A 23,636-nucleotide genomic window follows, 5' to 3' on the forward strand; every position below is an offset into this window, starting at 1 on the left:
TCACATTATTGTAAATAAAGAGGTTTTTGCTGGGACTCAGAATTGACTGAGTGCTTTTTGGTAAGGCCTAGGACAGAAAACCCAGGCCCAGTCGTGGTATTCAGCCAGTTTGCACCGGTTCAGGCAAACCGGTAGCAAGGTTTTGGCGTAGGTTGCTGAACCGGTACTTACTTCTGGCTGGCCATGATCCCAACCCAGTCGCCTGGTCGCTGCTTGCTCGCTTGCCCCACCCGCCCAATGCCCGATGCCCACTCACCCCATTTGCCCGATGCTCACCCACTCACTCACGCCTTAAGGTATTTTTTTTACCTCCCAACAACCAGCTGTTCCTAAGAACCCCTCGCTTCTTACTGCTTCACCCAAGAGGCTTCTCTGAGGCCCAGGAAGGCGAAAAATGGAGGGAGGGGGCATAGTCCCCCTCCATGTTTTTTCCTGAGCCCCAGGGGAGCCTTCTGGGAGCAAACACGCCCCCCGCCCTAGGTTTCCCTTAGGCCAGGAAAAAACGGGGTGTGGGTAGTGCTGCAAAAAAACCCACAAAAAAACCCCCATGCCCACCCAACCTAGCCACACCCACAGAACCGGTAGTAAAATTTTTTGAATCCCACCACTGCCCAGATGCAGAGCGCTCCTCAGAGCCTTCCTCAGCCTCCAGGAACGGCCCAGGTTCCTCCTCAACCTCCTTCCTACTGTCCGACTCTGCTGCCAGCTCCTCCAGCCACTGGCAGGCCACAACAACATTGGTGTCCTTGAATTGTGAACTGGTAGGAAATTATCCCCTCCCTGTGTATTGCAAATAGCTAATTCCAGTGAGGAAAACAGGATGAAGCAAGCGGGGAAAATATTTTTCTTTGCTGTATTTCCAGTCTAAATTAGACTACGGCAAGGAGAGGGGATTTTTAAGGATTCTATAGAAAAACAACCAACTTATCTCTGTTCTTAAACACTAAAGCTGCTGCACATAAAAACCAGAGGAGCTCTGATCAATTATCAGAGCCATCATTTCGACAGTTTTGCTGTACTGTCGTCTGTGGACGCCCCCACGAAATGCAAGCCTGGGATAAACTGAACCTGGTTTGTTCTCAGTCTTATAAGTGGCCGCACATTACTAACAAAAGTGACCTTTGATCACAAGGCGAGGAATGTTTCCCCTTTTGCACTTGAGCAACCAAGAAGGGACAGGAAAGACGAAGAAAAAGAAGGAAAGAGGGCAAGAGATCAAGGAAGGAAAAAGAAGGAAAGAGGGGAAGGAAGAAGAAAGAAAGGAGAATGAAGAGGAAAGGAAGGAAGGATGGAAGGAAGGAGATTATAATGAGAGTGAGTGAGGGTCTGAGGTAAATCCTGCCTTAGCAATTGGCCACCAGCAACCCTGTTGCCTTTTGCCATCCCCTTGTCCCCTCCTCCTGACCTCTCCTGGTGGTCTCCCATCCTATCCCTGGGGACATTTTGGTTACAAAGCTGGGTCTCCTCGTAAGGAGATGGAGCGGGCCTCCTTCTGACCCACACACTTTGCCCTCCCATGCGCACCATGAGCAACCTGGCCAAGGAGAGCGAGCACAGCAGCAGTGGGAGCTGGCCATGCCCACCCCGGCCCCCTGAAGTCAACCATAATCCTGGTGCTGCCCTCAATGAAATTGAGTTTGCCATCCGTGCTCTATTAGGATATTTGGTTGGTGGGCAAAACACAGGTGTTCATTGTACAGATAGTCCTCGACTTACAACTGATCACTTAATAACTATTACGCTGGCCTCCCCAAAATCTGTTTATAATCCATTTTTGAAATTACAACAGCTGCACACCCCTGTGGGCGTGTGATTGCATTTTGGGTGCTTGGCAACTGGCGCACTTTTATGGCTGTTTGCTTGGCCCACCGTCTCATTACAATAATTTGTGACATTTTTTCTGTCATTTACTTCTGGTTTCCAGTGAAAAATACCCATGGTACTTGCTTAACCACAACATTTGCTTAATGACTGCAGAATTCACTTAATAACTACCCAAACAATGTCAAAAATCAGATTTGTTTACATGATTCCCAACTTATGACCATAACAACTTATAACCATAATTCAAAGCTCAATTACAGTTTAAGTTGAGGACCACCAGTAATATATCACATTTAAAAAAATTTTTTGAAATTGGTGATGTACAACCTTTTTGTTGCAATATAAAATTTCCTTTCAAATAGCAACTGTAGGAATGTAATGCTGACTTGAGTACAACTGGTGGAGAGCTAAGGTACATTTGTTTTGAAAAATATAAAAATGATGCACTCTATTAAATTCAGTATATCATACCGTCTGGAAATTCTCATATTTAGTTAAGGGAAATTTAAAACAATCCTTTTAATGGATGCATTTCTTTGTGTAGAACAGACAGAATAGTCCAGTTCTGAGGAATCCTACTCTAGGAAGACTCAAACAGACAGTATGATATACTGAATTTAATAGAGTGCATCATTTTTATATTTTGAGTCTTTATATTTTATATCAAAGTTGCAAAGGAAGATATAATGTGCTTTAAGAGAGCTCTATATATATTGGAAAAAAAATACAGTTAGTCCTTAGCCTATGATTACAATTGAGCCCAACGTTTATATTAAGTGAGATAGTTGTTACGTGAGCTTTCCCCCTTTTATGACCATTCTTACCACAGTTGTTAAGTGAATCACTGCAATTGTTCAGTTATTGACACCGTTGATAAATGAATCTGGCTTCCCCATTGATTTTGCTTGTCAAAAGACTGCAAAACGTGATCACATGACCATAGGGATGCTATAATAGTCGTGTGAAAAATGGTCATACGTCACTTTTCTCAGTGCCATTGTAACTTTGAATGGTCACTAAATGAACAGTTGTAAATCAAGGATTACCTGTAGATCTGTTTCAAAATGTGTTTGGCTTTATATCTTCCAGTAAAGTTATTTAAAGTAATTCCTGTATTGAAACATTTCAGAAACACAAATGCTTGAATTTATAGAAATTGTGTTCAACAGTAATTCATTGTTATCAAGTAATCAGTCTGAACCTCAAAGCAATAATTAAATCAAATGCAACATGTTTTGTACGTACGAGATCCTTCTGTTCTAATTTTCTGTGATGGTATACTAGGATCTCCTGTCCCTAAAATATTAGTGGCCATTATACGAAATTCATATTCCATCCATGGAATTAAATCAATAACTTTTGCGGATTCCGCATTTCCATCAACAATGGAAGGATCTAAATACAAGCAGAGACAATAATTAAAAACAGCACTGTAACAAAAATAACAACATAACATCCAATATTGGCTTGTTCAAATTTTAATTGATAAATAATCCAGTTAAATTTCTCAAATGAATCCAGAAATATGGATGGAGAAATCTGTTAGGACGATTTTTCTGTTTTCCCGTTTGCCCATTTTGAATTGTTTTTGTTCATTTATTCAGCAGGTTGTATTTAAAAAACAAAAACAAAATGTGCATGAAACACATTTATTTGAAAAGAAGTTTCCTTTTTCTTAATAGCCACGTTGTTTAAAAGCTACATTCCGTATATGTGTTTATACATTTTTCACTAATATAGGTATTATTTTTGTACATTTCTATGCATCTTTTGGAAAGAAGTGCAAAATTCTGAATGGTGTGAATATCAAGAGATAATTGCATTCATAGTTGCACATCCTTTAGGAAATACTTCATGATATAATAATGGACTTATTTTTTTAAAAAAAAAACAGTATTATAGTATTTAATGGGTGAAACAATTACTTGAAATATGAGTCAAGCGCATTGGCAATCAGAGTGATTGGTGTAGTTAATATTACACAAGAACCAATTGCACAAAGTTTGGCCGGTAGTAAGATAATATTTTGGCACAGTGGTTAGAATGTAGTACTGAAGGCTAATTCACTGCTCACTTCAGGAATTCAATTCTGAATTACTCAAGGTTGACTCAGCCTTCCATCCTTTCAAGGTCAGTAAAATTGTTGGATGCAATATGCTGATTCTGTAAAACCGCTTAGAGGGCTGTAAAGCACAGTGAAGCGGTATATAAGTCTAAATGCTATTGCTATTTGTACTTGCTGATATAATTATTTTTTGAAAAGCAGCCCTGCAAATAGAAATTAAAACAATATTGTTTGGATATTACATGCATTTTCTCTGATACTGCTCTTACATGAACATCCTATTAATAACAGATCTAGTAAAATCTTTAGCTAGCTCATTTCATCCTTCTTTGAGAATATTTTCACACTGCCTAAATCAGTGTCTCACAATCTTGGCAACTTTAAATTGTGTCAGTTTCAACTCCCAGCATGTTGGCTGGAGGGTTCCAGAAGTTGTAGTACCCACATCTTAAAGTTGTTAAGGTTGAGAAAGGCTCAGATGTTCTGTCATCTATACAAAGCTGACTAAAAAAAAATATTCAGTGTTTTTAGTTTCTCTCAGTCATTAGGCTATAGTGTGAATTAGACCTGTGTGTGATTTATACAGGTTTAATTTAATGATAATGATCATCTTCATGTTGATAATCCTGGAAGTTATTCCTCCAACCATGATCTCAAAACTATGTGATTCCTAAGACTTATATAAATAGATAGCTGAGAAGGATACCATTAACAGTGGTTAACAGTGTTTCATAAGAGAGATGGCATCTGTAGAATATGGACCCACACAAATCCAAATTGTACATTCATTTTAAACAACAACAACCAAGTAGGGAGTAATGCTGTATGACACGGGTGTCACACTCATGGTGTTAGGTTGCCATCATGTGATGTTTCATAACATTTTTCCCATTCATGGAGCTGGGGTGGGTGTGGCCTGTGCATGATGCATCCGGCCCACGGGCTGCTAGTTTGACACCCCTGCTGTAGGATTTACGACACATACAGCAACAATTTAAGCATAATGGTTAAAATGAAATAGAGCAAATTATAAACTGGTTCTTCTAATTTAGCTGTAAGGAGATATACCCATGCTACATACAGTATAAAATATAGAGTTGTACTCTGTTGGTTACCTAGTGCAGAGTATCACACCAGTCCATCTGTTCCTTATTCTACTTTGTCTAGGTTAGAGGTGTTGAACTCAATTTCACTGAGGGCTGCATCAGGGTTGTGGTTGAGCTCAAGGGGCCAGAATGGGTGTGGCAAGGGTGGTTGTGGCCAGTTTGACATACTCGTGTTGGAGGCACCTGTGGTGGCCTGGGTGCTCTGCCAGAGAAAATGGAGTCCTGAGCTTCGTTTTTGGCTGCTACACCCTACTGCAACCCTCTGCCAGTGAAAATGGAGCTCAGAAGAGCTGTACGTGGCCCTCCCAAGATTTATTTTTACTGGCAGAAGCACCGCAGGCAAGTCTTTTGCTGTTTCCAGGGCAGCCCCTTAGGCCGGATCTAAGCACCCCGTGGGCCAGATTCAGCCCCTGGGCCTTGAGTTTGACAACCTTGGTCTAGGCTATGGTAGTCAATGTAGATTACGCATTTTAATCAATGCTAATTTTATAAATTGAGGGAGTCATCTCACATTCATGTAACAATGGAATAAGTTAGCAGCAGAAGTGTGAACCCATTACACACATCTAAGTTATAGAAGTTGGATAGCTTTGAAGATCACCTAGAAGACCTTTGCTTGGGACAAGTTGGTTGTGAATGTACAAACTATAAAACGTACAGGTTGGGAGGGGATTGGAGAAAGAATCATGGCAGAGACAAATAGTTAATCCTTCTTTAAAAGTAAGCCATAATTCTGGAATTACAATAGACAGTTGCTATATTCTTACAACATTTATGCCTAAATAAACAAACTGCCCTTCTCTCAACACATCTTGCTAATGCATGCTAGAAAAATGGTCAGCTACATACAGTATGCTGAGCTATGCTTTTAGCGAGGCAAATGTGTTATGCAAATACAGCAATTTTGTCTTAAGACATACAATTTAGCAAAATAATTGCTAATTTAGCAAATTATTTTGCTGTTGTTGCAGTAATATAATGTTTTATGACAGGTTTGAGAAAATCATATGAAAAACTGCTACACTTTGGGCTTTGAAGTGCATTTCTAGTGGTTAGAGCCTACAGGTCATGTACCCATCGGAGTCTGAATCTGAGGAGAAAGACGAACAGCCATCAGGGAGCGGGAAAATGGCTCCATTGGCTGTGGAGGAAGCTGGGGAAGGGCAAAGTCAGGCTGGGCAGAGCAAGGAAGAGGTAGAACAAGGGAGAGGGGGACGCAGGGAAGAACGGAGAAGAGAGCAACATGGGTTGTGGCTTATGAGGGAGGAAAGGGCCCTGATTCCCTTCACAAGGTACACCTGGGAAGGGAGTTTAAAGGAGAACCAGTTGGGAGGGGCGTTTGTCGGGAACAAACGTTGCGTTTATCTTGTGTTTGGCTGCAGTTATCTGAGTTCCTGGCATCCTCCCAACTGGTTTGATTTACTGCCTTGTTACTTCATTTCTGGAACTCCGTATCTTGCTCTGATGGATTTAATTACCTTATTTTGCCTTGTGAGATTTATAGTTTAAAGTTTCCAGTTTACAATGTTTGGACTGGAATATCTGCAGCCAAAGGTTGGCGCAGGTTCGTGGGAGAGTTTTTCTCCAGACCGGAAGATAACCGGGTCATTGGGGGAAAAGTTGGAGCTAGTAAAGGAACTCATTCTTATTCACCGACTGTGTTGCCTCTGTGCTATGCCTCAGGTCATCACACTACACAAATATAAACCCATCCATTTTGTTGTTGTTTCTAGTTTGTAGCACATTATCAGGAGTAATTAAAACAGTGTTCTGCTGGTAAAAGTGTCTCATGAATATATCAATGATATTTTATTATTTAGGCTCTGAGGGTTTTTCCTAAGATTCTTACCTGTTTTCATGTCTTTCCAATACTCGGACAGAAAAGTCCTTGACTGAATAGTGTAATTTGATATAGGACTATGATTTTCTATCCCACGACTCCATGTAAGAATTACAGATGTATTTTTAATATCTTCTACTTTGAGTCCACCAGGAGGTCCTGGGGGTCCTGAAAAATATTTCCATGAAAAGTTATGATATAATCTTGTCAAAAAGTGAGCCAATGTTTTAAACTGTATCATATTTAACTGTGTTAAATTATTTCATTGCAACTTTCTGTAATCTACTGTTGTCACATATTAAAATTTAATCTGCAAAATCTCAGGTAGCATGGCCAAATAAAATGTTGGCCATTGAACAATACTAGGGAATACTAGATTGGAAAGGCCATTTTATACAGCAACACCATAGTTTTGGTCTCATACAAATCTCATAGACTTGTGCAAGCAGACAGCGGGGGCAGCTTCTGAATGGCATGCATGCATGCGCAAAGCCCCACTGGAGTGAGTGGTGCACGTGCACACCCTCCACTCAGGCAAATGGAACTTCACACACAAGCAGAGGGTGCTTCCACTCGTGCATGAAGCTCCCCTTGCGCAAATGGTAGGCACCTGAAGGGTGGGCATTTACACAAAATTCACCCCGCACAAGCAGGGGGAGCTTGAGTGGAGGCCATTCATGGGGAAGCTTCTTTTGCACTCTCTGCTTGTGTGAGGGAAGCTTTGTGCATGAGCTCAAGCACCCTTCATTTGTATGCGTGGAGACTTCCTGCGCGAGTACAAGGGCCCTTTGCTCGTGTGAGTGGAGCTTCATGTGTGAGCACAAGCACCCTCCTCTTGCACACAAAGCTCCATTTGCATAAGTGGAGGGCGTGCATACCATCGCTCATACGCATGGAACTGTGCATACATATGTGCATGTGCCTGCCACTCACACACCCGCCCCTCCACACTGCTGTCTTAAAATACAGAATATGATCTCGTGTTTCTTGAATCCTTATCTCTTATCTATAAACCAATTCTTACAGCCTCAGCATTTCAGTCGTGATCAGAAAAAAACCATTAAGGGTTACCAGAGATATCAACATATCTATTTTAACCTTGATCAGGTATGCCAATTTTATATTCCTTCCTTTATTTTCTTCTAACAATCTTTAACTTTAGTCCACTTTAATCTAGAACTTGATTTATTTTCATTTTTCTATATCCCTTCTCACAAAAAAAAAAAAATCAAAGCTTTAATAAGCCTTTTTTGTAAATCCATTTTGTAAATCCAGGGAAATTATGTAAGTCGCTCTCATCATTTATTGTTTGTATATCCCTTCAAATATTAAGACATCAGTTGCTTTTTTTTAAATGTCCAGTACAACATCTTTTTCCATGTCATTCTTGTAGCCTTTCTTATGTAAATCCACTTCCAAATCAGTTTCTATCTTGTCAGGTAGAATATGTTCCCCTTCCATAACATCTCTTAGATATAGTGTTTCCATTGAGGCAGATGTCTCTGTGGGCTCTGTTGAAATTAACTTCTGAGTTCATTGTTCAAAAATATTCATCAATATGTCTAATGTTAAAATATATTGTTTCATTTTGTAATGGTACAGTTTTTGCATCCTTTGTAATTTTTGTAGTTGTGATATTTAGTTCCCTCTATTCTCTGATTTTTAAATTTTCATTTTAGTTGTTATTAAATAGGAAGAATTCTTTATAATTAAATCCAGAATCTTATTTCAAATTTATTTGGACCCTTAGTCCAGTTTTACTTTTTGAAATAAAAAATAATTTTTGCTGCTTATTCACTCCTACATTTTTTAAAGTTCTTAAGCTTGTAAGTAACACTTTCCTTTACTAAAGATTGAAAAAACAGTAAAGTAAAATGTGTGGACCCAAAACTTTCGAATAATTTTACAAAAGTTTCAGTTTTAAAAAGTGATTAGAAAAAGAAGTATGCAAACTTATTGTCTTTTTGGAGATGCTAACCATGGTTTGTGCAAGATGGCTATTTCTCATGTCCCTGAGTTCTAAACTTGCCCGAGAAAATAACACAGTTTTGTGAGGGCAGCTATCTGGGGTATTTGTGGGTGATCTTAAGTCCTCTTTCTCTGGAATAGAATTATCAGAGAGGTAATCTACTCGTCAGCTCTTCATTCCACCTCAGTTGACGACTCTGGTTTTGCAGAGCTGTCTTGAGTCCACCATTTCTTTCTCTTGAAACCTAGCTGGAATAAATGTTCAAAGTTCTTTCCAAATTATTGGAAATTGGAAAGTGAAATATAATTGTGAGACTGGCTTCCCTTCCATATTTCTAGAGATGATTAAATCTGGGAACAGTATAGGATTCTTATATGTTCTTAACTCCTGTGGAAATCCTATATGCCAGTGGTGGTATTCAGCTGGTTCACACTGATTTGCCCGAACCGGTAGCGACAATTTGCATGGGTCGCTGATCTGGTAGTGACTTCTGGCTGGCCATACCCCTGACCCGGTCGCCCAGTTGCCACTTGCTTGCTTGCCCCACCTGCCTGATGCTTGCTTGCCCTTCCCAGCTGCCCGACACTCACTTGCTCTGCCCGCCCGACGTTTACCCCACTCAGTTACTCCACCTCCTATGTGGCACACTGGGTCCTTGTGGCTTGCCTTTCTAACCTGCCTTCCCATGTGGTGCCTGCGCCCCAACTGAGCAGCCCTGATCTGCCTGTTCACAGGTAAGCCTGTGATTCACACTAGCCTCCCTCCACTGTCCCTGGAGCTTGCCAGCCCCTCCACAATTCCTGGAGCTTGCTGGACCACCCACCATCCCCAGAGTTTCTCACCCCCACCACCAGAGCTTGCCAGGCCCCCCAACATCCCTGGAGCTTGCTCTGGGCTTCCCCCCACAATCCCCGGGCTCGGCTGGCCGCATGTGCATCCCTGGGACATCTACCCATCCTCCCAGAGTGCCACGGCCGCTCGCTTTCTTCCTTTTCCCAGAGGATGCACTACTTCCAGCCCGGCCCAGCCAGCAGGTGGGTGGGCAGGCGGCCCTTGTGGGGCATCTCTGCTGTGCTGGGGCTGAGAGGGGCAGTGGAGGTGCTCCAGGAGGGTGGGCAGAGGTCCCAGGGCTGCACATGTGGTGTGCATGTGCAGCAGCCTCGGGACATCTACCCACCCCATCCCCCAGAAGAAGGAAAAAAGCAAGCGCCGGTGGAGGTGCTCCAGGAGGGCAGGTGGATGTCCCGGAGGTACCTCCAGGAGCAGTGCCACCATCGCCGCTTCCGCTTGCTTTATTTCTTTTGTCCCCTGGGAGAAGAAAGAAAGCGAGGGGCGGCAGAGGTGCTCCAGGAGGGCGGGTGGATGTCCCGTGGCTGCCTCCCAGAGCAGTGCCACCATCACTGTCACTACCACCACTCGTTTTTTTTTTCTTCTCCCGCCATCTGCTATGAAGCTCGCTGGATTAGTTCGTCCCAGACCAGGTGTGTGTGTGTGTGTGTGAGAGAGAGAAGAGAAGAAAGAAAGAAAGAAAGAAAGAAAGAAAGAAAGAAAGAAAGAAAGAAAGAAGGAAGAAAAGGAGAAAGAGAAAGAAAGAAAGAAAGAAAGAAAGAAAGAAAGAAAGAAAGAAAGAAAGAAAGAAAGAAAGAAAGAAAGAGAAATAGGAAGGGGAGTGAGAGTGAGAGTGGTGTGTGTGTGTGAGAGAGAGAGATACGAAAGAAAGAAAGAAAGAAAGAAAAAAAGAAAGGAAAGAAGAAAGGAAGGAAGGGAGAGAAAGACAGAAGAGACAAAGAAAGAAAGAGGAAGAAAGAAAAATAAAAATAAAAAAAAGAAATAGGAAGGGAGAGAGAAAGAGAGAGAGAGAAAGAGAGAGAGAACTCTGTGCTATTATTTTTAATTGTTCCATTATTTATCACGTCTTAATATTTCACACTGTCCCTACAACTAGAGTGATTTTACTGCCTTTCTTTTGCCTAGGGCTATCACATATTTTTCAGTGATTTACATGCATTCAGTGTCTATAGTCCAGAGCATAAATACACGTGTGTTTATTTTGTACATCAGGTTGCATAAGTAAGTCCAGCTTAATATGCTATTCTGGCTGGTATGCGATGTTTTGTATACATACAGAGAAAGAAGCACTCTCGTAATCTTTGACTTTCAGGCTTGCTGATAAACATCAGCCCTAATACTAATTACTGTTTTGAACAATATGCAGGTTTTATTACACAAATGGCTATTTTATATGTGGTTATGTGGTTTTATATCGGTTTGGCAGTTCAACTGACGAAGTCCCTCTGCAAATATGGATAGGACTAAGTGCCTTTAAATTGAATTGGATCTGCCTTTTTGTAAAAATGTATGGGTTGGATAGCCAACCATTTTGTGGTTGGCTATCCAATCATAATTTTATGTCTTTTTTTTTTTTTTTGCTCTACAAAGGATTGCATTTGGGAAATATTAAATTAGAACTGAAAATCAATATTGATTTTCCAGGAGGGATTTGTGAGTAATACGTTACTATTTGCTGGCTCCTGCTTATATTTTCTGCTTAGGCTCTTGTACACGTTCATGGAAAGATGATTAATGCCAGTAATACTGTAGTTTCTCCCCCTTTTAGATCTCTTGAGAGAGAGAGAGAGATGAGATGGGGCTTCCTGGGAGTGAATTTGGAGAAGGGCAATCCGTTTGGGATTAAATTCCAAATGAAATGGGGTCTTCAGGTTAAGGAGACAGGAAGAACTTTCAACGGCAAGTTTCTAAAAATCTTATTAAAAAATGAAATCTAGAGGCAGCTCTTTAACTCTTAGCTATTTAACTCAGGAATGAGACAGTTGAAAGGGACTACGGAGCTCTTCTACTCCGACCCCCTGCTCAGGCAGGAAAACTGAGGATGCCAAAATCTGAGCAGAGGTCCTGAGAAAGGTGTCAAAATAACAGAAGAATACTTAGAAACAGAGGTGGTACTGAGCAGGTTCTGACCAGTTCTGGAGAACCGGTAGCGGAAATTTTGAGCAGTTCGGAGAACTGACAAATACCACGTCTGACTGGAGATTTTACGGTATCCTTCCCCTGCTACGTCCACCAAGCCACACACACTTAACCGGTAGTAAAAAAAAAAAAAAGAATCCCACCACTGCTTAGAAGGGACCTTGCGGGGGAACCCTATACCATTTCAGAGAAATGGCTGTTTAGTCTTTTCTTAAAAACTTCCAGTGATTGAGCACTCAGAACTTCTGGAGACAAGCAAGTCCACTGGTTAAACTTCACTGTCAGGAAGTTTCTCCTTAGTTCTAGGTTGCTTCTGTCTTTGTTCAGTTTCCATGCATTGCTTCTTGTTTTGCCTTCTGCTTCTTTGGAAAATACATTGTCCCCCTTTCTTTGTGGCAGCCCCTTAAAAGCCTGTTGCCTATCACACTCCTGCGCAAAGCACGTGAGCCGTTTCCTCCTTTCAGTGGTCCATGAAAATACATCTATATTATGTAGATAATAAAGTCAAAAAAAGGTGAACAACATTTTTGCAGAACTATAGATACGTTGAGGCTGGATGTGACAAGGAATGGTGGGAGGGGCCAGGCGAGGCATCCCTTGACATGAGCGACATTGAGTTGCCACACCCACCCAGTCACATGATCACCAAGCACGCCCACCCAGTCACATGCCCACCAAGCACGCCCACCAAGGAAGCCATGCCTACAGAACCGGTAGTACAAAAATTTGAATCCCACCACTGCTGTACACTCTCCTACCCCCCCTGTCCCCAATGTGGGAATAGCTTAACTTAAAAAAAATCAAGAAAATATTTTACCTCTCACAACAAGATCAGCTGAAGCTGTGGCATTATCAACAATTGTCTGAGCAACACAAGTGTATCTTCCAGCATGGCGCAACTGGGCATTCTTGACAATAAGTTCACCATTGTCTTTTATCTACAAATCAGAAAAAAAAAATCTGTAACAGTCCTTTAAATTTGAATTTCCTATAGAACTCAAAATACTCCTAAAAATATTTTTTTATAAAAAATAAATCAGTAAAATAAATAAAACATCTAATTCTGAATTGCCCATAGCTCTTAAAAATAATATAAATATACCTTATATCAATTAATTATATTGTATTTAAAATACACATTCAAAATTATGAAATCAGATATCATTTTCAAATGCAGCAGTATTTCATCTTACAACATAAATTGATATTATGTATCAATATAATAATTTGTATTATGAACCACAAAATGTTTTTTAAAATTGTTATCTCCCCTTTTTGGCAGAATACCAACCTTAAGTATTTGTATCACTTGTTGCAAAGGACCTATTGACACAGTGAAAGTTTTATTTCTGTAGATACCTCTCAATTACAATTTACATGAAAATAACCTTAAATCCGATCCTGACCATCCAATATTTGGAAACAGAGTGATCAACATTTATAATACACAGCCATATAAAAAGTATGGATTTTCCCAAAATATATTGCTTAAATATGCATTTTAATAAGCTCCTCAATCACATTCTCACACATATAAAAAAATATTTAGTAATGTGGCAAAAGAAAGCATATTTTAACTATTATTCTGGAATTAATTTTTGCTGCTTCATTCAAGGTATTCAGGATCCCATTGAGGAACAGGGACATAAAAGATTTGTGCAGGTTATTGTAATATTCATTTAACATTTGTTTATTGAAGCATTAGAAAAGAATACAAAAATGACTTTTAGAGCACTTTTTTTTTAAAAAAAAAACCTATCACTAGGAGTCTTAATGTTTTTCAACAGTAAAAAGTGAAGTTACCTCAATAATCTACCTTACCATGTCCAGGATATAAATGTTCATTCATGAGGCAACCATGTTGTTTGGCACTATATTTAAAACAGCCTATGTTTTCCAATTATGTGTGTGTGTGTGCACCTTCAAGCCAATGTTACTCATTAAGTACGGTTTCTTGATATATATCAAATTTTTCCAATGCATTTAATTTTTAAAAAATCAAAATGAACAGATAGAAACATGAGCATTAAATAAGCCTGTGAGCATGCATTGTAGATTCATTGGAAGAGACAGCTGGAAAATAATACAAAGTAAACCTACGCAGCACTTCTGATCTGCTGTTTCAAGAGAGAACACCTTTGCTTAAGGAGTAAGATTTAAAAAAATTTAAAGCAAGACTTCTCAATGGGAGTTCGTCTTTGGAACATATCCTCTTAAGGCAAGAGTAAATATGATGATATCTTCCAAACTTCATAACTAGGGGTGGGATTCAATTTTTTTAACAACTGGTTCTGTGGGCGTGGCTTAGTTGGTGGGTGTGGCTTGGTGGCCATGTGACTAGGTGGGCATGGCCAACTCAACATCACTCATGTCAAGGGGCGCTTCTCCTCACCTGGCTTCTCATGACAGTGGGCAGGAGTGGGATTCAAATTTCTTAACAACGGGTTCTGTGGGTGTGGCTTAATTTGTGGGTGTGGCTTGGTGGTCATGTGACTGGTTGGGTGTGGCTTTCTGGTCACATGACTGTCTGGGCATGACCACCTCAATGTCACTCACATCAAGAGGTGCCTCGCTTGCCCCCCCCTTCCCAGTCATTCCTTGTCACACCCAGCCTCAACTTATCTTTCATCTTTTTTTAACTTTATTATCTACGTACTATAGATGTACTTTTATGGACCACTGAAAGGAGGAAATGGCTCACATGCTTTGCGCAAGAGTGTTATAGGCAACAGGCTTTTAAGGGGCTTCCAGAAAGAAGGGGGAGCAATGTATTTTCCAAAGAAGCAGAAGGCAAAACAGGAAGCAATGCATGGAAACTGATCAAAGAGAGAAGCAACGTAAAACTAAGAAAAAACTTCCTGACCGTGAGAACAATTAACCAGTGGACTTGCTTGTCTCCAGAAGTTCTGGATGCTCCAACACTGGAGATTTTAAAGAAAAGATTGGACAGCCATTTCTCTGAAATGGTGTAGGGTTCCCCCCAAGGCCCCTTCTAAGTGTTATTCTGACACTTTTCCCAGGACCTCCACTCAGATCCAAAATGTGGCTGTGACAGTTGATCAGAGCTCCTCTGTTTTTATATGCAGCAGCTTTAGCGTTTAGGACAGAGATCTCCAAACTTGGCAACTTTAAGATTTGTGGACTTCAACTCCCGGAATTCCTCAGCCAGCTCTGCTAGCTGAGGAATTCTGGGAGACGAAGTACACAAGTCTTAAAGTTGCCAAGTTTGGGGGACCCCTGGTTTAGGATCAGAGCTAAGTTAGTTACTTTTCTATTAATGCATAATCCTTAAAAGGGCTGCATGGCCTACATGGAAGACAATTTTACCATGGACCTCTGTGTGTGTGTGTGTGTGTGTGTGTGTGTGTGTGTGTGTGTGTGAGAGAGAGAGAGAGAGAGAGAGAGATGGCAACTTCAAATCTCAACAAATAAATGCTCTGTCTTACATATTGGCAAAAAAAATCAGAAAATAAAATACAAGCTGAATAGTCAAGATCTTGTTGATGATCCAAACTCTGTCAAGGATCTTGGAGTACTCACCTCTAATGATCTAAGTGCTAGAGCCCACTGCAACTACATAGCCAAAAAGGCATTAAGAGTTGTTAACCTAATCCTACGTAGCTTTTTCTTTGGTAATATCACACTATTAACTAGAGCATACAAAACATTTGCTAGACCAATACTTGAATACAGCTCATCAGTCTGGAACCCACATTATGTATCTGATATTAGCACAATTGAGAAAGTCCAGAAATATTTCACAAGAAGAGTTCTCCACTCCTCTACTCGTTGTAGAATACCTTATGCCACCAGACTTGAAATTCTAGAACTAGAAAACCTTGAATTACGCCGTCTTTGGTCTGATTTAAGCATGGTATATAAAATCATACATTGCAATGTCCTACCTGTCAATGAATACTTCAGCTTCAACCATAACAACACATGAGCACACAACAGGTACAAACTCAAGGTTAACCGCACCAAGCTTGATTGCAGGAAATACGACTTCAGCAACAGAGTGATCAATGTCTGGAATACTCTACCCGACTCTTCCCCAAACCCCCAAACCCCTTAGACTGTCTACTATTGACCTCACCCCTTTCCTAAGAGGTGTCTAGGGGGTGTGCATAAGCCTGCCAATCTTACACGGGAGAAAACCCGAATAACCAAAGATCGATCGATCTATCTATCTATCTATCTATCTATCTATCTATCTATACAAAGGTGTTACACTCCAGTCTAGTAATTACAGGGGAAAATTTGTTTTATGAGAAAAGATAATATGAAATTGGAAACAGGACAGACGAAAGTATAAAAACATTGATTAGAAAGATTTTAAAAATTTGAAAAAGATATGTAATTGAATTAAGAAAGGAATGAAATAATTTAAAATAAGGCTATAGGAAGTAAAGAAAGGGAAAAGCTATCGGAAAAATTGTGAAAATAGTTATAAGATATGGATTAGAACGTATAAGATAAATATGTATTGAGTTTATGTCTGTATGGAGAAGTGATAACCCCAGGCCACGCTATTCTCAAAAAAAGATATTTTATTTGTATTTGTATGCTTTGTGAAAACTTAAATAAAACTTTTATTAAAAAAAGAAGAAGAAGGCAAGGTGGCAGCAGCAGCCAGCGGGAGAGCAACTGCAGGGGAGGCAGAGGCCAAAGGCAGCCAGGAGCAGGGGCATACAAGCTGGTGCTCAGCCCAAAGGCAGTGGAGAATGAGGGTCTCAGTTTTCATGAGAGGATTCCTCACAAGCCTAAGGGGGCTCCTGCAGGTGGCAGGGGAGGTTAGAATTTAACTAATCTATTCTGGCTATTTGCAGGAAGTTCTTTTCACTTGAAGGGGGGGCAGCCTGTCAAACCTGAAGATGACATGTGTGTAGCCATGTTTTATTGTAGAAAGTCTATTCTTTTCTTAGCTTTCTTTAGACTTTCTTTAGACTTCTTTAGCAAAGGAATTTAAAAGGACTCAGGCTCGCCCCTCTCTAGCTGTTGAAAAGGGAGTTATAGAGATAAAGGGAGAATGTTATGTTTAGATGGCATTTTTTTCCCTGTGGGAACAGAGAAGATGCCTGCAGCTGGAGGAAGCTGGACTGATGGACTGAGAATTGATTGGAGATTGTGACTCTGGGGGAAGTTTCAAACTTTTGTCTTTTACTGGGTGTAATTCCAGAATCTGGCCAGAGTTGGAATTACACCAAGTCCTTGCCAATTTGATATGTTTCTAATAAGCAGACTTTAAAGAAAATGGATGCCTTGGAATTTATTTCAGGGCACATATTGCTTGGAAGCTTGATAGCTGTACCCACTCCCATCAGCCCCCACACTCGTCGCCTGTATGTGGAAAAAAATAAGACATCCCTCGAAAATAAGCCCTAATGGGTCTTTCAGAACAAAAATAAATATAAGACCCAGTCTTATTTTCTGAGAAACACAGTAGAACTATTATCACTTAAAACACAACACAGAATCCAGACTACCAGCAGGCAACATTTACATTTAGATCTTTAATAAAATTTATATAATTATTTCTTTAAAACTCTGAGAAGCATCTCCTTTGACTTGGAAACACTGTTAGGGAAGAGGTCATCCATATTTCTGGAGACACGGTATTCCACAAAGTGGGAAATAAACAAGAAACTCTGTGTGCTTGCCCACCCATTCAATTTCTTATTTTTGGAGGGAATCTTAATATCTTGGCTCGAAACAAACACACCAGGTGGGAAAGTTCTATTTCCATAGTGTACTCAAAGCAGCACATTGAGAGGTTCTTTAGTAGCCATGGAAACGCAAGAAATGAATGCTCCAAGGCTTTGCCAAAACAAAAACGACAGTTACTATAAATGCAATAAATAAATAATATATGTGGTCTGACATTGAATACAGTGGCCTGGATTCATCATAGTGAGGCTGATTAATACCAATCATTCAGCCGACCCAAGTGCAGTTTTTCATTTTTAGTTGCAGGAAAGACTTTGAAAGAAGACATTGCTATGTATAAACAACATTCTCTATTGCTTGAAAATAAGCAGTTTTTGGAATAACTTGTTTTGATGCTGGAGTGCTAATAATACATTTATGAACAATATAAGTTTATAGGTGGTTATAACATTGCGGTTCATGAGACAGTAACTTTCTTTTCTTCTAAGATAGTAACTTTCCTTTCTTCTGGAGTAAATCGTAATATGGGCGTGCATAAGCGCACCAACGTGCCTACCGTCCCTGTCCTATTGTTTCTTTTATTTTTCTTTTATTTTTCTTATATGTACCCATTTCATGTATTCATAATTATGTATACACTTTTACTTATTATCTTGTAAACAATTGACAAATAAAATAAAATAAAAATAAATAAAAAACACTTCAAAATAATTGTTCCCTCTTTTCCTTTCTCTAAAATACCAAGAAAAAATAATCACACCACCCAAATGTAAATAAGTCAACAGAGAAATATGAGGCAACTCACCATGATAGATCTTTCATAATAATCACTCTCTTTATCAACATTTATTGGATATCCATTTAAGAGCCAAATAAAAGTCAGGTCTAAAGAAGGATCATGGGATGCAAGACATTGCATGGTAGCATTCAATCCAACAGTGACATCAACATTAGTTGGTGCTAATGTTATCCTTGTTGCAGCTTTGCAGTTAACACAAAAAATGTAGTTATATATTAGCAAGTCATTAAATACGCAACAATTGAGGCTCTGATTTACTTAAAACCTAAAAAATATACAACTTTACTATGGATAACTGTATATCAATAGCAAAAGAAATATAGGTAAAAATTGGAGGTGTTTTGGTAGATCTTTCTTTCCTTACTTTGCAAATTCTAATATAGTTTTCATTTTCTGAACATAAGAAAAATTGGTTTTGTATTTAACCTTTCATGGACAGTATTTACAGTTCTAGGCCAATCTTCGGGTCAAAAGTAAAAATTACTGTAACAACTTATGTCAAAGATTATTCATATTTGGGGGCCCACCCAAATAATAAACCTCATCCAATTGATGAGAGAATGATCCAGTGGTGGGACTATCATGTGAATTATCATGCAATTATTAATTTCTTGCCAGGAATTCCTTTAGAATAATGTCCCAGATCACAGCTGAGACTAGAAGCAGCCAATTATAAGCAACAGATATTTAAATTTTTGCAAGAAATTATTTCTACAAATTTAATTTTCAAATATAAGCAGCAATATTTAAATTTTTGTAAGTGGTTACTACTAGAAATTTAATACTTCTACATTAATAGAGTGTGAGTGAAAAATTTGCGTTTGTGTCAACAAGGGTAATATTTCTTCAATAAAAATGGAGGATGAATTATGGTATATTCAAATCATCCTCAAGCTAAATTTGGTGGTGCAAAGTCATGTTTGTACCACGTAAATTTACTGCAGGGTACATAAGTAAATAACAGGTTAAGTAACTGCAATGTAATTAGTATAACATGGAAGCTCAGAATTAAATGAATTTATCTATAAATAAAATACTCAAATTGCTATTTTTGTATAAGAGTACATGAGATTCTATTCTTAGTACTACAAAGAATGTACACAAAGTATTTCCTATTCCTCAATAATATTTAAAGTAACTTATATGAAATACTCCAGTATTATTTGAATAATAGTACTATAAACAGTCATTTGTTCAATGGTTAGGTGCCTATGGTTTTAACTTAATCACATTTAAACGTATGTGACTCAAATCTAGCTTAAAGTTATGTAAAATACTATAGTATAATGCTACCATATGTGTGATATATTACTCTGAAGAAATAATTATTTCATTTCTATTTGACTAGTGCAAATTGTTCTCCAATATAAATCATTTTTATTATGTCTTTGATATAAAATATTCTTCCTCTCACTTATATATACAAATAAATATCTATGTACTTGGTCTTAACTTTTAATATATGAGTGCATCTAATGAAGCAGCCTATAGTTCAAGAAATTTAATAAAAGTGCCAATTGTCACAAGATTCTTTGCTCAATGCTTTATCCCTGGACCACAGCGCACTACTGGGCCATGGCCTACTCGGAGTTGAGTGTGAGTAACTGGCTGAAGTGTGTGTGCACAGCTTAACCTGCGCAAGCAGTGGGCTGGCAGGTACTCATGCATGTGCACGACATCCCACCACTCACACAAGTCAAGCTATGTGCCTATGCGCCAGTCTGCCACTGGTGCAAGGGCTGCATCCACGCTTGTATGCACTGGCCCACCATCCTTGCAACTCAATTCCCCTCTCCCCCCGCAGACAGGCTACCAAACCGCAATGGTTGCGAACCTCTCCTTTAGATTAATACAGCTACTCTTTTGTAAAGGGTAAATTCAGTGAGCCACATACAAAATGTCAGTAATCAGAATCAGAGATAAGACATAAGAAAATATATTATTTTGTTATATGGAATGACTAAATTAATAGGCTTATCAAATTGACCCAGATTTATTTAGAAAATTGAAAATGATTTCAATATACGTAATCTGAAGTCCATGCTATTTGAGGATTTAGAGAAGTTTGAAATTACCTGTGACTATAAGAGCAGAAGAACTGTTAGCTTTTCCTTTGTTGTTTTCCACAAAACAGGTGTAATTGCCTGCATCTGCCACTGTAACATTAATAATTTCTAGGCTGCCATCATACCATATACGTATCCTATTGAAAAAGAAATTGTTAGGAAACTGGAGAATCAACAATAGAATAATAAGAAAATGTGGATGGAAATGGAAATATGGCATTACACATTCCACTTTTTTCCCCCTCTCCTGCCAGTTACACAAAGTCTTTTTGTACCTATAATAATCATCGCCATTTGTTCACATTCTGCTGCTAAATTCCAGGAAAGAGGGAGAGTTACCCAATTGTCCAACCAGAACAAATAGATCTTCCATATTACACAGCAGTTCAATGGGGGGAAAATTTGGGAGGAATATCTTTTTATATAGGCAACTGTTATGACTCCCCTTCAAAATTCCAACGAACAAAACAGAAAGCAGCCGTTTCAAAATTAAATCAAACAGAAAGAAGTCTTACAAGATAACGGCTGGCAGAAACCTCAATCCACAGCATAAATCTTTACTCTGTCCGGCAAACCAGTCCTGGCAATAAATCTCTAGTCTCAGAGCTTCTTGCTGTAACATCCTCACTCAAATAAGTCACTTTGTTCCTGGCAAATTGTACCAGCCCAGCTGTGTCCTTTTATACTCATTGAGGCAACGTGCTAATTTACTGACTCACTCTCCTCTTTCGCTCCAGCTGATTTTGCCTTCTCAACCGTCTTCTGTTCCTTACATTTAACCACAAATTTTCCAAGTCCTCATCTCCACTAGAAGACTCTCTCAAAACTTCCCTGTCAGCCATTCCCGGCTGTTGATCAGATAAGGAACCAGAGGAGGTCAAAGGTCCTGACAATTCTAATACATCAGGTCTGTCTTCCTTTGTCACGTCCATCTCCTCATCCTGATTACCAGTCTAATCACTGAGCCATGCCGGCTCATATTTTTCTGCCATGTCCTCCTCACTTGAACTCCTATCTGTCACAGGAGCTGAATCCAAGCCCGGAGCCACAACAGGCAACTATCTATCTTATGCTGAACTAGTATGACTGGAGAAAAAAACACTTTCTAGGAAGCAGATGACACCAGTAGGACACAGAAGGGTTTACTTTGTTTTAATCCCAATACTCAGATAAACACAATGTATGTGGGGAGGCAGGTAGAAAAAAATGCAGCTCCTTTAAAGATTTATTGCTCATAAGGAGTAGACTCCTTAAAACAGTTGTACACTTTTTAAGATTCATTCAAAAGCAACCACCATCTTGAATGACAAAACAGTGTCGGGTTCATTCATTTCTTGTCACGTTGCCTATCTTTGTGCAGTGAACAAAGCTCAAATGAATAAACTAGTTATACTGACGGAACTGCAGAATTTGAAGAGAAGAAAAAAAAAAACATGGTCTGCTTTCCTTTAACAAGGTTTCTTCACAAACCTTAACCATGAAGAAGGCCAATGTGACCAACTCGCCTAAATATTTATTTTCTTGTATTAATATACAGTTTTCCATTTCCGTGGCACAATTATATTCAGGACAAACCATGTAGAAACACATTTTTTTTAAAAAAAAAAAATGAGACTGAACTCTGAAATAATGCTTTGTAGACTATTTACTATACTCAATAGTAATACTAACCTGGTTGAATTTCTAAGAATTTCTGTCCCTTTACTCCAGGTAATTTTTGGTTTAGGAGCTGCTCTGGGCTTGCACTCAATTATAGCCTGCCCTCCTTTCGCAGCCAAAACATCTTTCTTCATTGGGCAGAATTCAAAGGTTGGAGGTAAAACTGTGAAGAAAAACATAATTATCAGGCATGTATACTTTACAGTACGATGCTACCAGTGTGTTCCTATGTCGGTGGAAGACGCTCTTTCTGACAATAGCATATAATAGTCAATTATACTGAAAACCTGGAGAGAGTTTGCAGAATAAAGCTAAGTTGAACAATAATGTTGAGTTTGTGAGACATTATAGTTGCATCTATTCTCAAAAATAGAGAATTTAAATAAATCAATGATTTTATGCATTAATTTTATTTGCGAAATAATATTTAACCAATCCAGAAAGTAAGAAACAATGTATTCCTTTTGCATGCTGAAAGACTCAAAAGAAACAAACGATATATATTTGGTATAGCAGACTAAAATCAACACCAATGCTTAAAATACTATTGGTTGTCAGAAGTTTTCCATCCTTATTGCAACTCAGCAGAACAAAAGGAGATATTCTCTATCTTAATATAGGTAGTCCTTGACTTATGACCACAATTGAGCCCAAAATTTCTGTTGTTAAGTGAGACATTTGTTAAGTGAATTTGACCCCATTTTACAATCTTTCTCGGCTCAGTTGTTAGTAACTTGGTCGTTAACTTAATCTGGCTTCCTTATTGACTTTGTTTGACAGAAAGTCACAAAAGGGGATTACATGACCCTGGAACACAGCAATGGTCATAAATACGAACCAGCTGCCAAGCATCCGAATTTTGATCACATGATCATGAGGATGCTGCAAAAGTTGTAAAAATAAAAGTAAGTCACATTTTTCAGTGCTGTTGTAACCTTGAACGGTCACTAAGTGAACTGTTGAAAGTCGAGGACTACCTGTATATGCCACTACAAGTTTAATTTCTAATTCTTCAAATATTACCAAAGAACTTTACACCAATTACACAACACAATAACAATTTAAAATACTGCAAATTATGCAAATAATTTCTACTGTACAATAAGCATGTTTATATTTTTTTCCACACATCTCTAAATATGTAACAGAGTCCTTTAGATCAAACATGGAGTTTGTATAAGGCTAAAGAGGAATCAATTTGTTTTCAGTGGAAGAATCCCACAGCATCAAATGCAATAAACGATCACACATTTAAGGAAAATAAACTATGGGAAAAAATATTCAGATTGGTCCAAAAGATAAAATGTGGTCATGTGACTCTAGGAACATGCAAATAGCTACAAATGCAGGCTGGTTGATGAGTATCTGATATGTGGTCACATGACCAGTGGGCAGCTGAATGCAATTATTGTATTTTCTACTTAAAATCTTGAATAATAATTAGTATAATACACTTACCAATAACTTTTAATTCAGCATTTGAATAAATCATTCCATGTATATTTTCTGCTACACATTGATACATGCCTGAATCTTCAAGCTTCAGGCTAAGAAATCTCAAATCTCCTTTCCAATACTGTGAGTAAAACACATAGTAAAGATAGATAATGAAGTATTTCAAGATAATGATTGCTGCTTGAAAATAAGGTTGTA

At 38.9% G+C, this 23,636-nt stretch overlaps 1 protein-coding gene across 4 annotated transcripts in view; it reads right to left on the reverse strand.

Annotated features, from left to right (window-relative positions):
• CNTN1 (contactin 1) overlaps positions 1-23,636 on the reverse strand; it is a 178,782-nt gene that overhangs the window by 30,788 nt on the left and 124,358 nt on the right. For all 4 annotated transcript variants that reach the window (XM_087933954.1, XM_087933955.1, XM_087933953.1 and 1 more), the window contains exons 12-18: positions 23,442-23,559; positions 21,996-22,146; positions 20,334-20,461; positions 18,265-18,440; positions 12,610-12,730; positions 6,845-7,003; positions 3,070-3,219 (exon numbers count right to left, since the gene is read on the reverse strand). In XM_087933954.1, the coding sequence (XP_087790080.1) occupies positions 3,070-3,219; positions 6,845-7,003; positions 12,610-12,730; positions 18,265-18,440; positions 20,334-20,461; positions 21,996-22,146; positions 23,442-23,559 (1,003 nt within the window). The remainder of the gene's footprint in view (positions 1-3,069; positions 3,220-6,844; positions 7,004-12,609; positions 12,731-18,264; positions 18,441-20,333; positions 20,462-21,995; positions 22,147-23,441; positions 23,560-23,636) is intronic.

The sequence above is a fragment of the Pseudonaja textilis genome, chromosome 5 (genome assembly GCF_049901715.1).
Source record: "Pseudonaja textilis isolate UNSWEBS1 chromosome 5, rPseTex1.2, whole genome shotgun sequence".
NCBI classification, from domain to species: Eukaryota; Metazoa; Chordata; class Lepidosauria; order Squamata; family Elapidae; genus Pseudonaja; species Pseudonaja textilis.